General features: G+C 43.3%; 1 protein-coding gene across 1 annotated transcript; it reads right to left on the minus strand.

The window, feature by feature from the left end:
• Positions 1-1,109: 1,109 nt before the first annotated feature.
• Positions 1,110-2,111, minus strand: LOC131251132 (putative disease resistance protein RGA1). The gene is made up of 2 exons (XM_058251665.1): positions 1,627-2,111; positions 1,110-1,526 (listed from the first exon to the last, which is right to left on the minus strand). Exon 1 carries the CDS (start codon positions 2,108-2,110, stop codon positions 1,637-1,639), a length of 474 nt encoding a protein of 157 aa, XP_058107648.1. The 5' UTR covers position 2,111; the 3' UTR covers positions 1,110-1,526; positions 1,627-1,636.
• Between the last annotated feature and the right edge of the window lie 14,512 nt (positions 2,112-16,623).

Genomic DNA, 16,623 nt, shown 5'->3' on the forward strand with positions numbered 1-16,623 from the left:
TCGTTCAACCTTGACCTCCCGTCACCCGTTTGGATTGAGAACTAATTTTAGTTGTTGCAATACAACGTCGGACAACAAGAGATTCAATAGTTTGGAGCCATTTGTTCTCCTTAAACCCCAATTTCTTCTAATACTTTAGGTTCGGGATAAATCGGTAATGGCCTAAGTGACAATCCTACTGTGCAGTTTATAGTCAAAGCTTGAGGAAGGGTGCTAGGGACGATGGCTGTGCTTCTCTTTCATCTTCAATTGCTGCAAGGTAGTGTGTGTGGGGTGCTTATCCTTCAACTTCAATTTCTGACCCATGTATACTGCAAGAGAGTGTGCGGGTGATCTGGACTGGACGGAATACAATTTTTAAAGATGTAGATACTCTTGGCTGGGCTGAGGTTTGTATGAGCCTAGCTTGCAGACTAATACTTAGAGCGTGGCTTGTAATGAAGTGTGCCAAAACAAGGAGGTTCAAGCCGTTCTAGCTCATTTTGTGCAAGATCTGTGTCATTCATGGGTGCGATGCTTATGCGTGTGGTGAATATGAAAATGCCCTTGGAAAACCTAAATGGTCAGGCCTGCGTCATCTGCAAGCGTTTTATGCTGGTAGCAGTCCAACCGAAGTGGATCAGTTCTGAATGTCCTTGTGCCGATCTGGCTACTTGTCTCCAACATTTTAGCAATCACATGGACGTGGATTACCTTCAGCTGGGGCTGCAATGGATTTCAGCACCTCTTAATGTGCATGGTCTGATATGATGTTTTATATCTAGACCGTCCAACATGAGTCCAAATATGAGTCAGATTCAAAGCTCAAGTGGAACATGCCGCAGGAAACAGTAGGGACAAACGAACACATCTGAACCTTTCTAGGGCTAACCCTACTGTTGTTTGGGTTCATGCCTTAAAATGAGGTGGCAAAACGGATGGTTTGGAGTGGGCATGATACATCAGGGTGGGACCCATGAGGTTAGGACTGCAGGCAATCCGCGTCCGGTCACTGTAGCATTGCAGAAAATGAAAATCCAATCATAATATAATTCACGGATGAAATCTTATTAAAGAACATTATGCATTGATACAAGAGAGAGAGGGGGAGAGAGAGAGAGAGAGAGAGAGAGAGAGAGACTTGAAAACATATTTTGAAGAGGGATGGGATGGATGATTGAGTCGCACTGAGTTGGAGCCTAGGCTAGCATGACCGGACACATTTGATGGACGGCTATGAACTCTGCAGCACATCACGGTGGGCCCCACAGCACTCAACTACAGAGTCACCTACCATTCAGTTGGCCGCATGTAATCCTTCATTCCATTGAACATTAGCTAATCAAAGATCATGCACACGCACATTTAGGGATCACAGGCCTTTTCACAAACATCTCTATGTTTCTATTCGTCCCTCCCTTTTAAAAAATTAAAATGTAGCAAATACAACCAATTTAGATGAATGAAGCGTTTTGCACCGTTCTTGGCATCTTCCTCGTTAGTTCTTTGATGGGAGGGTGTTTCCCCAATCGCCACTGTACAGATACCTGCGGATAGAAGCATCGGTTAGGGAATCGGAATTGGAATCAAGATAGGAGTGGCATTTTGTGTAAATCTAACCAAAACTTATATATGTGAGACTGTTACCTTGTTTCTTTTACTGGATCTTCTCGTCGTCCATCCATATATTGGGGATGTGTGCTATCGTACGCCAATCCTCCCCTAGGACATTCTGGTTCCGTTCTTTCAGGAGCGGGCACTCAAACAATCTCAGTTCTTTGAGTGCAGTGAGGTGTTGCAACTCCTTAGGTAAAGAATTCAACATCGGACAGTAAGAGATCTCAAGAGCCTGGAGCGCTTCAAGCTGTCCCAACCCATCTGGGAGTGATTCGTTCTCCTTGAGCCCCGTTATCTTCAAGTGCTTGAGGTTGGGGATGACAGGTAATGGCCTTAACGACGATCTCACCTTATAGTTTATGATCAAACGCTCGAGGAAGGGCGGAAGTGATGGCGTCCACACTATCTTTCCATCATCTTCAATTTCTAAGTCTGATATAGCAGGAGGAAGCTGGCGTGGCAATGCCTTCAACTTGGGACAGAACACAATCTTCAAATGATGGAGAGACGGCATTACGTCGTCTTCTATTCTCAACTCCCATTCTTCCCAGTTAGACATTAAAACGAAAGAGAGTTTCTCTAACTTGGGAAATGCTCTCATCGTCCCTTGAGCAACGTTCCCATAAAATTCGCTGCTGATGTAGCTTATTTCATCCATTCCCCATATTTCTAAGTATTTGAGTGATGGTAGCTTCCCAAACGCTGGTAGCTGCTGGCACTTACAACAATCATACAATTCCACAGTGACCAAGTTAGCAAACAATGGATCTTCCATCCAACTTGGAAACTTTCCGATGTAATTCACGAGCTTCTACTTTTTCACATTCGTATGGGGCTGGAGTTCTTCAAGCACGCCTTCCATCCTCTCCATCGCATTGCCTTCTGATACGACCCTATCGCCCCAACATAAATGCAAAACATGAAGGTTCGGCTTCTTATTTAGTTCTGCTTCCATAGCCTCATCTCGGTTCTCAACTCTCTGTAGCTTATCTATTACAATTTTGCCTTGCAGGAAGTTAAGGTTTTTCAGTTCTCCGATCTTACATCCGCTCCTCTCATCCCCCACACTAAACTTAGATAAAGTACGGAGGGAAATCAATCGCCCAATGCCTCGTAATGACTGGAGAAGGTTGAATCCTTCGATTTCAAGATGCCTTAGATTAACCATTTTGCCCATCTCTGTCGGAACCTTCCAAAGCTTGCGGCATTCGTTGAGCTTCAATGTCTGTAGAAAATAGAGACTGCTCACTGATTCAGGCAACTCCTCTATTTCGGTTGCAGACATATTGAGGAATCTCAAATGTACTAGGTTCTTTATGGAATTTGGCAACCTTTTGATTTTAGTTCCACTCAAATCCAAGACTCTAATGCATCTCATGGTATGGAAAAGATCGCGAGGGACGTCACTGATTCTTGACCATCCGATGAAGAGGAGAGTGCGCAGATTCTTGGCCTTATACAAGGAGGGGGGAATTGATGTGACATCCGGATTGAAAATCAATGAGGAGTGTCGGGCATTCACATGGCTGTCATTTGAGCTTTCCATTCCTGCAGAAAGATGCTCGTTCATTATAAATCGGGACAAGTCATGGACCGCACCACGCATCTTGCAATGTGTTACGTTCCCTTCAATATCTGTTACAATATCATCAAACAACGATCGCCCCATTAAATCTTCAAAATATAATCCTCCAATTCTCTCCATTTCTCCTCTCCCCTCAGGGAGAATGAAACCTTCTGCCATCCACAACTTGATTAACAGGTCCTTCTCGAGCAGATGATCCTTTGGAAATATGGAGCAGAAAGCAAAGCACTGCTTCAAATGCAGGGGCATGTTATAATAGCTCAAAAGAAGAGCTGGTAAGATACCTTCGGCAACTTCAGGTAAGTCCCATATTTTACTTTGTAATACGTTCTCCCACTCCCATTTCGTCGTTTTGGTTCGCATGACGCTTCCCATTGTCTTTGCAGCTAGAGGTACCCCTTCACACCTATTTACAATTTTCATACCAATTTCTTCCAGCTCCAAGCATTCTTCTCTCGTCTTTCCTGCGAAAGCTCTACGACTGAACAAAGACCAGCAATCGTCCTCATACAATTGCTCCAGACAATGAATTTGGGTTGTACCCATTTTCTTACCGACGTTCTGGCTGCGAGTTGTGACCAAAATCCTACTTCCTCTTGCGCCTCCCTTGAGAGGAAGCCTCAGTTTCTCCCACTTCACTTCATTTTCATTCCATACATCATCAAGCACAAGTAAAAACTGCTTCCCTTTTAGCCTTTGGCTCATAAGGCCTTGTAGTGTTTCCCACTCGCAGAAACTTCTATCAGGAAACCCACGGTCCGCTTCCATGATGGCTTCGCATATCCTCCGCACATCAAAATCATGGGACACACTAACCCACATTCTTTTATCAAAGTGCTCCTTAACCCTCTCATCATTATAGACTAGCTGAGCAAGAGTCGTCTTGCCAATACCGCCCATACCGACGATAGAAATTACAGGAAGGTCCTCCTCTGGTCCAGTGCTCTCACCTGCCAACCAGTTTACTGTCCTCTCTCTGTCAGGATTCCTACCATAAATCTCCGATTCATCTATCAACGAGCCCGTCATCCTCTCTTCTGTGTCCAGCCTCCACTCTTCACGATCTTCTCTAAACAAGAAGCTATTTTTCTCATCCCTAATCTCATCTAATCTTTTCCGAATCTTCTTAATTCTATACCCGACTTTATGGCGGAAAACAGCTTGTTTATAACATAAACAAGGAGAGAAGGAACTGATGTCTACCTTGTTCTTGCTGATACTTGTTTTGCTTCCGCCTCTGTTGATTTGCAACTGTAGAATTTCCGCCTTCCATTCATCCAGTACGTCGTCTACATCGTAGGCCACGTCTTTGAGCTTCCCCAGCCAATCTTTAATAGACTCTTCTTTCACTTACCGGCTCTCTGCTTCTTTAAGCGTCGCTCGAATTGCTTTGAATGTGCTGGAAAGCTTTTCAAACTCACCAGTGGCACCCATCAACAGGCCCAGCTCTTGCTGGACCATGGAGTTCAAATTCTCCAAGACGAATGAGATGAGAGCATCTGCCATGCTTAAAACTGCGTTTGGAAACGCGCTCAAATTGAGTTTCTGGACAAAAATGTTTCAAGATTGCCTAGCGTTTATAAGGTGTTGGCGTGTGGAATGGGCTCTTGTTTTCTACCAAACTGGCACAAAATGATGATTCAACTCATTTCATGTAGGTGCTGAAACGAGCGATCTATTTGATTTTTTATTTTTTATTTTATTTTTTGAAGAGAATAACACAGCTTGCTGGATGGATGCGTCAAGATAAACAAACCAGCCAAAGCAAATTTGGATGAATGATCCAAGTAAAGAAATGTTATTATGAGGTAAATGGAAAACTATATGAATTTCCAGGCCATAACATGCAGGGTACAATCAGTCCATTTCAGTTTGTACTAATGGGGCCGATGTTTCAGTGGTCCAGACCATTGGTCTTGATCCCAGCTGCAGATTGGAAATGCCTAGAAAATTCACTGATTGGAAGATTCAAACCATCAGTTTTGGGACCATTATCTGTCTATTCTTGATGGTGTATAGCAAGTCCCCTTGTGCAGCCGAAAGTCAGGTCAACCAGGACGCGGATTTGCTGCGAGTCGCTATTCGCAGCAAGTTCCTGCACTGGGATGCTAGGTGGGTCTCACTGTGATGCATGTGGGACGCGGACTGCGTCCTACCCGTCCGGGCAGGGATCTGTGGGGCCCACCGTGATGTGAGTGTTTTATCCAAGCTGTTAATCGCTTTTCTCATATCATTTTAAGGTATGATCTTCAAAATGAAGCAGGTCCACAGCTCCAGTGGACCACAAAGATGGAATTGAACGTCCACCATTAAAAATTTCTTGGGAGCTGGAGAAGTTTCGGATCAAGCTGATATTTGTTTTTTCACTTCATCCACGTCTACATGACCTTAGGAATAGGTTGGATGGTAAAAAAATATCACGGTGGCCCTTACAAAGGTTTCAACGGTGGTTGTCATTATCACTGCAGCTTCCTTTAGTGTGGTCCTCTGGAGCTGTGGACCTGCTTCATTTTTAGGATCATACCTTAAAATGATATTAGAAAAGCGATTAACGGCTTGGATAAAACACTTACATGAAGGTGGGCCCCACGGAGCCCTACCCGGACGGATTACTGGCGGGGGTAGGACGCAATCCGCGTCCCATCCGATGTATGTGAGAAATTCACCCGTCCATCCGTTTTTAATACATGCAACCAAAAATTAGGAGGATCCAAAACTCATGTGGGCCACACGAAAGAAAATAGTGGGGATTCAATGAACACCGCTGAAACTTTGTATGGGCACAAAAGTTTTGTATTAGGCTGAATATTTTGTGTTTTCACTTCATCGCAGTGGGAATGACCTTATAAACGGTTTGGATGGCATATAAACATCAAGGTAGAGCTCAGGAAGGTTTCAACGGTAGGCATTTCTTTCCAAAATTTCTCCTTCGTGTGGCTCACTCAAGTTATGGATATGCCTAATTTTTGGTCAAATCTCCTAAAATGAGCTCTTAAAATGAATGCACGGGGTGGATTTCTCACAAACATCAAGGTGGGCCCCATCTAAGCATCCCAGGCAGGAACTTTATGCTGAAGGCTTTGGCAGGAAGTCTGCGTCCGGTCAACGAAAAAACAAAGGATAGGAGAAAAGCTTTGATACTCAGCAAGAGTGTGATGGATGATGCGCATGCAGTAGATATTAGATGGAAATTGCACACGTGGAATAAAATAAATTCAAATTAAACTGTCCAAAATATGTTTCCCATTTTATATGTATCATGAACCAACAGGTAAACTTATTTGATTATCTAACTATCGGATTAATTGACTTTTATTCGACTGTTAAAAAGGAAATATCCAACGGTCCTCGTTCAACAAACAAGTGTTCGCGAATCATAGGTGATGATTGCTCAATCAATCTGATTTTTGGGTATGTGAGTTGATCAAAGTGTGGATTGCCTGTCTAACTTGACTTAATGTATGCCACGCACGCAATTTCTGAGTGCTGGCGTATGAAGCGTCACACGCTGCTTGAGTATTGTATAACACCTCAAGAGGGGTATTTTTTTTGAGAAATTTCCTACTGTACGAACCATATATGGCCCACCAACCTTTTAAAGCCCACTTGCTTTTTAGCTTCCAGAAATAAGCCCCAGCGGTACGGCCCCATTTCTAGGTCGAAAATGCCCCTGCTTTCTCAGCATTTTGATAAGCTGGGGCTCCCTATGCCGTAGTGCCACGGCAATCTGTGCCCGGTTTTTTTTTTTTTTTTTTAAATTTACATGGAGAACTTTATTCTACCTACATTTTTCTCTAATACATGTTTATATAAATATGTATATATAAGCATATAAAATTTTTTTCTCTCTTTTTATTTATTTATTTCTTTATTCATTCAACGAGAATATCTTCTAAACCAAAATTAGTTACGTGATGTACCCAATATGATTTTGGGGTAGGAGAAGCTACTTTAGCTAACCTACTTGGTTATTTTCTAAGATTCCATCAGGTTGATGGTCGAAAATCCATTTCATTCACTTCGCCGTCAATTTCAATCAGTTTACGGTCAATTTCATTCATTTCATTTACTTTGCGATCAATTCCATGCATTTCACGGTCAATCCCGGTGATTCTCCTTCACTTCACGGTCAATTCCATGCATTTCACGGCCAATTCCCTTCACTTCATTGTCAATTCCGTGCATTTCACGGTCAATTTCCTTCATTTCACGGTCAATTCCATGCATTTCACGGTCAATTCCGACGATTCCCCTTCACTTCATGGTCAATTCAATGCATTTCACGGTCAATTCCCTTCACTTCACGGTCAATTCCGTGCATTTCACGGTCAATTCCCTTCATTTCATGGTCAATTTCATGCATTTCACGGTCAATTCCGGTGATTCCCCTTCACTTCATGGTCAATTCAATTCATTTCACGGTCAATTCCCTTCACTTCACTGTCAATTCCGTGCATTTCATGGTCAATTCCCTTCATTTCATGGTCAATTTCATGCATTTCACGGTTAATTCTGGCAATTCCCCTTCACTTCATGGTCAATTCAATTCATTTCACGGTCAATTCCCTTCACTTCACGGTCAATTCCGTGCATTTCACGGTCAATTCCCTTCATTTCACGGTCAATTCCATGCATTTCACGGTCAATTCCGGCGATTCCTCTTCACTTCACGGTCAATTCAATTCATTCACTTCATGGTCAATTCCGTGCATTTCACGGTCAATTCCCTTAATTTCATGGTCAATTCCGGCGATTCCCCTTCACTTCACGGTCAATTTAATTCATTTCATGGTCAATTCCCTTCACTTCACGGTCAATTCCGTGCATTTCAAAGTCAATTCTCTTCATTTCACGGTCAATTCCATGCATTTCACGGTCAATTCTGGCGATTCCCCTTCACTTCATGGTTAATTCAATTCATTTCACGGTCAATTTCCTTTACTTCACGGTCAATTCCGTGTATTTCACGGTCAATTCGATGCATTTCACTCCATTCACTCCCTTACACTCAAATACACGTCTGAACTCATCTCTGTCATCCCTATTCCCTCAAATACTCGTCCGAACTCATCTCTTCCATCCCTATTCCTTCTTTTCACCGATTTTCTTCATTAAATCTCCATCCTACTATCACATTACATCTTCCATGTTCCATTCTACTAAAGGCTACTTGCATTCATTTTTTAAGATGACATGAATGCATTGATAAACGTGAAGTGTTGTAGGCTTTTCTTCGAAGAATGTGTTTCACATCAACGCCGGGATTGACCATGAAATGCATGGAATTGACCGTGAAATGCATGGAATTGATCATGAAGTGAAGGAAATTTACCTTGAAATGCATGGAATTGACCGTGAAATGCATGGAATTGACCGTGAAGTGAAGGGAATTGACCATGAAATGCATGGAATTGATTGTGAAGTGAAGGGAAATTGCCGGGTGTAGACATTGAAAATCGGCGCCCATGTTGATTTAAATGTTATGGTTTTGGTGGTGGGGATGATTAGGCTAATTTATGGATGTTGGAGTCGCCACTAGCCAAATAATCTCAGAATCCCACGGTCGGCTAGAACCGCGAAATACGTAAGGTTGGAGAAATCTGAAAACTCTCCTACCTTAGGTTAACTCCTGGCCTGTGATCCGAGATTCTGGGTAAGGGACCTCGGTTACAAAGAGGGAAGGTGTTAGGCATCCTCTCTGCCCGTACGAATATACGATCTCTACTTTGTATGGTAAAACAATCTCAAGAGATGGATGATGTGGTCGAGATAGGACTAGGCACACACGCGGATTTCTGATGCGGCCAGATCCGAAATTTCTGCAAGCTACAGAGCATACATCCAGGAATGTGTCTAGAAAGCGGATGTAATGATGCTTATGTCGAAAGGTGAAGAAAAATGGACTAGATTACTAGAAATTTCTAATGTGACAGGATTCGATGTACGGCAAGTCACAAAGCATACGTTCACTAGATATCTAGAGAAGTAGGGGGGTTGAGAAGGGAATAGATGTCATGATGAATGCTTATATGTAAAATGAATGAATATTTGGCTTGATCTTGAGTAGACTAAGACATGGACTGATCCATGATCAATCCGAGCTAGACTTGGGGATTGAGATGGTTAGGAAGGTAGGGAGTAGGCTAAGAGGATAGCTGAAAAATCTGGACTTGGAGGCTTGGGATCTCCTCCTCATCCTCACTCTCTTCCTCCCTCTCTCCCTCTCTTTCTCACTTAGCTTTGGAAATGAGAAGTTGTTGTTGAAATGAGAGGAGAAGAGGGCTATTTATAGCCTTCTCCAATGGTCCTTTGGTAAATGATAGGTAGGTAAGGATTAAAAGGATGATATGACAGCTTGTGAGTGGTTGAGGAGAGAGAAGTGCCACGTGGCGCATTCTCATTGGCTCTTAGGGTTGGTAAAATGGTAAATAGTAAAGCCTAGGGGGATAAATTCAGAGAAAAGTTGACTTTCGGGCTAAGGGACAGTTGTTGCTCGAAGGACACACGCATCCGGCGAGCAGCGGTAATGGGAGTACCGAGTATAGCCGGCAGTAGTCCAACTACCACCCGGGCTGGGTTTGGTCCGAAACTCGTGTGGCTGGCTTCGGTACAGTTTCTCCCGAAATTTGACCGGTGGGTCCTTTTTTGGGTCCTGAGAGCGGAATAAAGTCCGTTTGGATATTTGGCTTGAAAATGGCCCAAAATTGGCTCGATTGTTACCCGAAAATGGCTTGAGAAATGGGTTGATTGTGGGTGAAGGTTTGGGTATGCTTTGGCTTGAATGATGGCTTGTGATAGCTCAGGTTTGATTAGGGTTTGGATCAGGGTCTTGGCTAGGGTTAGGTTTTAGGCTATGGTTAGGTTAGGGTTAGGGTTCAGGCTGGGATTAGGGCTTGGTTCGGATTAGGGTTTGGTTTTGGATATGATCATGGTTCCCGGATTGTCTTAGCTTTCTCAAGATATTAGCCTGAGTGGGGTGTCTATGGATGCCCCTCTTTGGTCGAGGTTGCGAGCAACCGAAGGCCAAAGCTAGTGGACACCCCACCCTTCTGGTCAGAAAGGATAGTGATTCGAATCTGTTGCTTGTCATTGTATTATTGTCAGTTGACTTTTTGGCAAAGAGATGACTTGCACATATCATGTGGGTTGAGGAAAATGTTGTGATTGTCCCTGCGCATTGGTGTGGCATTACGGGTCACCAACTACAACCCTTTCACGTCAAATTGTTAATAGCATTGGAGGGTAAGTATGAAAAGTAGGGCCTCTGCGGGTTGGTGCAGCTTTACGAGGATTCCCGTACTATTTGATCTGTCGTTCCTTTGCTACGTAATAACCCTAGGAGTATTTGATCCATTTGATCATCAAAGTGGTTAGCTGCCCTGCGCGTTGGTGCGTCCTTACGGGGAACTCATTATGCCGACTTGGACTCGATCAAATTTTGCGAACATCCCGGATTAGGTATGTGCAGGTAATCCTTTACCATGCAGTCTACTGATTCTGATACTTTGGTTACAATGGATTGTTATCACTTCGAGTTTGATTATTCTTTCCAGAGATAGATCCAATCATTTTTACTCGCATTCGTACGACTGTCCAGATATAGAGATCAGGCCAACCGAACTTGTATCATGTACGGATTCGATTATTCTCCAGGGAAACCGGAAGGGATCGAATCTTATTTCGCTGTTTGCACTGACCGCAACCAGAGAATATGGAAGATTCCTCAGTGTACTGCGCGCCGCGTGCATTTTCTGAAAGTTTTTGTTTGAAAGCTATCCCTTTTGGAGCTAGACTCCCTGGGGATTTTATTTGAAGATATTTTTGAATTTTGAAAAATATCCGTTTGATCTTGCAGGTGGGTGTCGTTGTCCGGTTTTTTATTGCACAAGTTAAGTAAACAGTCGCATTGCCTCCACTGATGAGTTGGCGGGGCTAACAGTTTTTATTTGAGATAGTTTTGAGATTTTTAAAACATCCGTCCGATCTCGCGGGAGGGTGTCGTCATCCAGTTTTTATTGTACAGTGATCTGGATTGAATAGCCAGATGACCTCCACTAATGAATTAATGGGACAATTGGGGAACATGGGCCTAATTTGGACATAAGGGCCTAGGACTATGTGCCTTGAAATTGGGTTTAAACCATGGGCCTTTGAACAATGAGCTTGGTGGGCTTTTGACATGTGAGCCTTGTGAACTTATGGGCCTTGTGGGTTTTGAAATGTGGACCTTTGGGGATTTGAACCTGTGGGCCTTGTAAGCTTTGAAATGTGGGCCTTTGGGGCTTTGAGCTTGACGTGGTGGATCCCCGACTTTGTTGGCCGCTTGTTCTGTATATGCATGTATATTTTTATTTTTGTTCTTATAAAGGAATGAAAACAATGTATAGAAAGACTTTTTGAAAGGATTGAAAATTTTTGTTTGTGCCAAATTTGTCAGTGTTTACTTATGTTTGGATTTGTGCCTTGGATGGTGGAATCTAAATTTTGAACTTAGCCCACGTCGAATCCAATATTCTGAGTTGTTTATTAGAGATCCCGATTCCTTGAAAGTTACGCATACTAGGATCATGCCCCTTGGATTTGGGTAGAGTCTGGCAGAATTTTGATCCGGGACTTATCTTTTCCTTGTGCTTCTTCACTTGTTACCTTGGCTTCTCCTATTCCTGCACTTTTTTTCTTTTCTTTTCTAGCCATTTTTTCCCGTAGCGCCTTTTCAGGTAACCACGACTGGCTTTCTCGTCATTTTTGCCCATCGTGTCCTTTCAGATTTTCATCATGTCCTGAGTTTTTACTCTCACCGGCCCCTTGACAGCTATGCTCTTTTTACCTTTGGTGCCTTTTTAGGTTTTCACTAAGTCCGTTACATGCCCGCTGTTTTTACTTAAGGCGCCCTTTCGGGTTTTCACCTTGCCCGTTTTGCTTAGGCATTTTATTTCTCTTTTGATTTTTTTCCTTTTCTTTTAAAGTAACAGAGGAGGGAGGTTAGACTTCATTCATTGTCGGCCGATTGGTGAGCTACCTGACTTTGTCTTTGATCACGATCGTAAAGTTGTTGACATTGGGTTAAACTATCCTAAGGGGAAATGGGTTGGTGACTTGTGTTCTCACTCATTGAGTTCGACTATTTTTTTTCGGACTGCGCGCTTTATTCGTCCATTTTTTTAAAACTTTTTTTTTGAACCCTTTATTTTTTTTTTGGAACACTTATTGGAAGGAAGGAATGATGATGGAATGTACCTCAAGATGCTAACCTTTTATCGTTTGATTTCAGCTTTACGATTGTAGTTGTTGGCATAGTCAGGTAGGCTTACCCGTGATAGATGTTCACGTTGTCGGCGTTGGTGGGCCCTGGAAGGTCTTTGCCCCTAATGATGGCGAGACGAAGGGTGCTTCCCGGAAGAATTTTTCGAACGATCAATAGATCATCCCAGGATGACCTGGACTTGCCCCCTGGATCTAGTAAGTACAATAATAAGATGTGCATTGTTACCATGTTGCTAACTTTTCTTTCAGACTTGCTTGTTGTTGGTCCTAGCGATCGCCGTACGCTTTATGTCTGCGAGATGTAGTTGGTTGCATCAAGCTTACCACCAATCATTTTCTTTGACTTCTTTCTTCATTTGTACTGATGATGTAAGATGTTGTTGACACCTGCTTTTGTCTGCCACGAGAATGTACTCATGACCATTGGATGCCTTTGGGTTCATTCTTTTGATGATGTTTGCAACTTTTAATGAAGAAGGGCTAGAGTGTTGTCAGGTTATAAAGACTTGAAGCATGCACATGGATCTGTTATGCAAGCTTTGAATACTTGAAGCACTTCCTGACATGCTGCATTAACTTATCTTCATCGTTCATCAGTAGGACTCCATCATAGACTTCAGACATCATCTTGACAGCTTTGCTTAAGGGGCTTGACTTCAGGCTTCATAACAGATGGTGTATGTTTGGTTCTTCATTTGATCTGAGTAAGGCTTCATAGGAGAAACCAAAGTTAGATAGCCCCAGGCTTCAGGAATTCGGTCATTGTCTGCTTGTATTTAGGGGGCGAGGATCTCTTGATGCGTATTGTTTTAGGGAGCTCAAGGGATCCCAAGTTCACATCTTCAAAATCATCTGTGATGACATTGGCCTTTTTTCGAGCTTTCTGAGGGAATCCTCTAGCTTGAGAGTTGGATCATCATTTTTCCCCATCCTGGGCTTCGTTCAAACCCATGAGTTTGAAGTCTAACTCTAGATCGAAATTATATGAGTCGACTTTAAACTCGAGTGTTGTAACAAATGCATTTGGCACATTATTGCTTGTGGGTTTTGAAAGATTTTTTTAATTGTTTTTGTGTTTTAAGAAATTTCTATTGTTTTTGGATTTTGACAAGTATCTGAATTTTTTGGCATTTCAAAAATATCTAATGTTTTTGGCTTTTTGAAATTTTTTGACTTTTTTTTGACAAGTATATGATTTTTTGTTGGTGTTTCAGAAATATCCAGTGTTTTTGGCTTTTTGAGAATTTTCTGATTTTTTTATATATAAAGACGGCGATGTGAATCAGGGATTGCTTGATTCAACTCGAGGGGTAAAATACTATTTGCTTTTATTGTGCCATCTTGGGAATTGCGAACCAATTATTGCCCTGCACTCCCTCCCCTCAGGAGGCAGGGCCAACAGATCAGTAGGTGGGCCCTCATCGTCGTGCCCAAATGTCGTGATGAGTTCAGGATTGTGTTCTGAGTTGGTGTTGGATGTCACTTTCCTCAGCTCATCCCCAATGCATTATAAGTCTTTGAATTCTTCCTACTCAGGTGGGCCCCAGACTGTGGTCCAATTAATGAGAGGCAATTCTTGCCCCTCGCCCGAGTCATTTCCAAATAGCCCAGTTGGGCTCATTTTACTCATTTGATCCTCCACGGTGGATCTTGGCTTGCCTACCGAATAGATGATCCCTTCTCTGATGGATTTGATTGATGTGTGGATGAAGGGATCATCCTCTTCTTGCTGATCTTGCCGTCCTTTGATACATCTGTGCTTTGCTATCTCACCTATAGGAGGCAGATGTTCCAGTCCTCTCATGCCTGCATTCTCTTGATATTCGAGCTGATAAAAATGTTGGTGCTCGACTGGAGTGAAGACATAGTTTGATCCGATGGGACATGCAAGAGGTATGCAATTCACAGCCTCGAACTCAAGACTATGGTATGAGATATCTTCATCAGAGCATTGTATGTCTACGATCAGAATATCTAGCTCTCGACGGTTGACTGCTTTTATTGAAAAATTTTGTTCAGGATCATCCATAATGGTTAGCGCCTTGTCTCTAAAAATGTACTTCGCCTTTTGGTGAAGAATTGAAGAGAGAGCCTTGACCCTATGGATCCAAGACCGATCAGGGAGGAGATAAAATGAAGCTGTGATGTCAAAGACTGGAAAAGTGATAGTTAACGCTTTGAGGCTAATCGAGATCTCGACGTTAATCTCTTCCTCGACCTTTTTCCTAGAGGCGGGAACCACTCGTCCTAGACTCTTCTCTTGGAGGATTGAAGACTGAGTGGAGTTAGGTAAATCCTTTTGAGTACCAGAATGTCCTTTTTGGAAAGTTACTGCATGATTAAAGTTGGGCCCTAATTTTACTAGGGCATGCGGTATGTTGATCGGGGAAGGAGCATTTTCCTGGATCATGAGGATTGGAGTAGGGGCCGGATAGGTAGGTGGTGCCCCTTGTGAGACAAAGGATGTATGGACTGGATTGATCGGTGGTGGCTCCTGTAGACTTGGGGGCATGGAGATTGGACTAGATGGAGATGCCCCTTGCATGTTTAAGAGTGAAGAGATTGGACTGGCAGGGTGTGCCCGTTGTAGACTTGGGGGCATGGAGACTGGACCGGCTGGAGATGCCCCTTGCATATTTGAGAGCGAAGAGATTGGACTGGCAGGGTGTGCCCCTTTAAGACTTAGGGGAATAGAGACTGGACCGGCTGGAGATGCCCGTTGCATATTTGAGAGCGAAGAGATTGGACTAGCAGAGTGTGCCCCTTTTAGACTTGGGGGAATGGAGACTGGACCGGCTGGATATGCCCGTTGCATATTTGAGAGCGAAGAGATTGGACTGGCAGGGTGTGCCCCTTGTAGACTTGGGGACATGGAGACTGGACCGGTTGGAGATGCTCGTTGCATATTTGAGAGTGAAGAGATTGGACTGGCAGGGTGTGCCCCTTGTAGACTTGGGAGTATGGAGATTGGACCGGCAGGAGATGCCCCTTGCATATTTGAGAGCGAATAAATTGGGTTAATAGGGTGTGCCCCTTGTAGACTTGGGGGTATTGTTGTTGGGCTGACAGTGATTGAATGGATGCATTGGATTAGATTGACCGGGGGTGGCTCTCCTTGATTGATATGTTAGTAGGGGTTCCTGATGAACTGGGGCATATTTGATACGGTGGCAGGGGATTCTGGAGGGTGTAATTGGTGGTGGCAACAGTAGGAGAGGTAACCACAATCGTTTGGTTGTCAATAAGATCTTGGACCACATGTTTTAGGGCGAAACAAAGGTTCGTTGTGTGGCCTCGGGATTGGTGGTATGCATAGTACTCATTCTCATTATAATTTGGCGGCAAAGGGTTTGGTAGGGACCTAGGTAGTAGTGGAGTAAGTATTTGCCTTTGGACTAGCATGGTCAGTATCTCACTGTAAGTTTGGGCTATCGGTGTAAACTGCCTAGGTTCCCGGGTCATCCTCATCTGCTGACCATGATTGGGGTACTGAGGAATCTCTATTTGCTGTTGTTGTTGCCATTGTCCCTCTTGAGGAGCGAATTGAGCACCTTGGGTAGAGGCGACTTGTCTTCTTCTGTTGGATGGAGGTCAGGAACATTTCTGTTACCGTTCTCGTATCCGGTAGACCTTCCTTCCACTATCCGTTGTACTGGGGAGGCCTGATGAGGCCACTAAGGGGAGATCATCCCAGCTCTTATTCTGGCTTCGACTTGTTCCCTAGCACGGATGAGTTGGGTAAAGTTGGCATATGGATACGAGACGAGGTATCCAGAGATACTTGGGTTTACCGAGTGGATGATCATGTAGATTTGTTCCTCGTCATCAATGGGTGTTTTCATTCTAGAGGCCATTGCCCGCCACCATCCAATGTAAGCTGACAATGACTCATCATTCCTGTCTTAAGGTAGCAAGATCTGCCCTTTTGGATGCTACATTAAGATTGTACACAAAATGATCAATGAAAGCTTGGAAAAGTTGTTCCCAAGTTTTAATTCGATGGTAGTTTAATGATGTGTATCAATCTAACGCATTGCCTTTCAAGGATTTTTGAAACAAACGGATCAATGCTCCATTATTACCTGCTAGAGTATTAAGCTCTCCATAGAATACTCTTAAATGGTCCATAGGACACCCCGTACCATCATACCTTTTGAATTTTGGTACCTCAAAGTTTT

Source organism: Magnolia sinica, chromosome 7 (assembly GCF_029962835.1).
Source record: "Magnolia sinica isolate HGM2019 chromosome 7, MsV1, whole genome shotgun sequence".
In the NCBI taxonomy this organism is placed as follows: domain Eukaryota; kingdom Viridiplantae; phylum Streptophyta; class Magnoliopsida; order Magnoliales; family Magnoliaceae; genus Magnolia; species Magnolia sinica.

What these genes read in the sequence shown, in the direction of transcription:
- LOC131251132 (XM_058251665.1), bottom strand. Translation starts at nt 2,110, where the DNA reads ATGCCGTCTCTCCATCATTTGAAGATTGTGTTCTGTCCCAAGTTGAAG.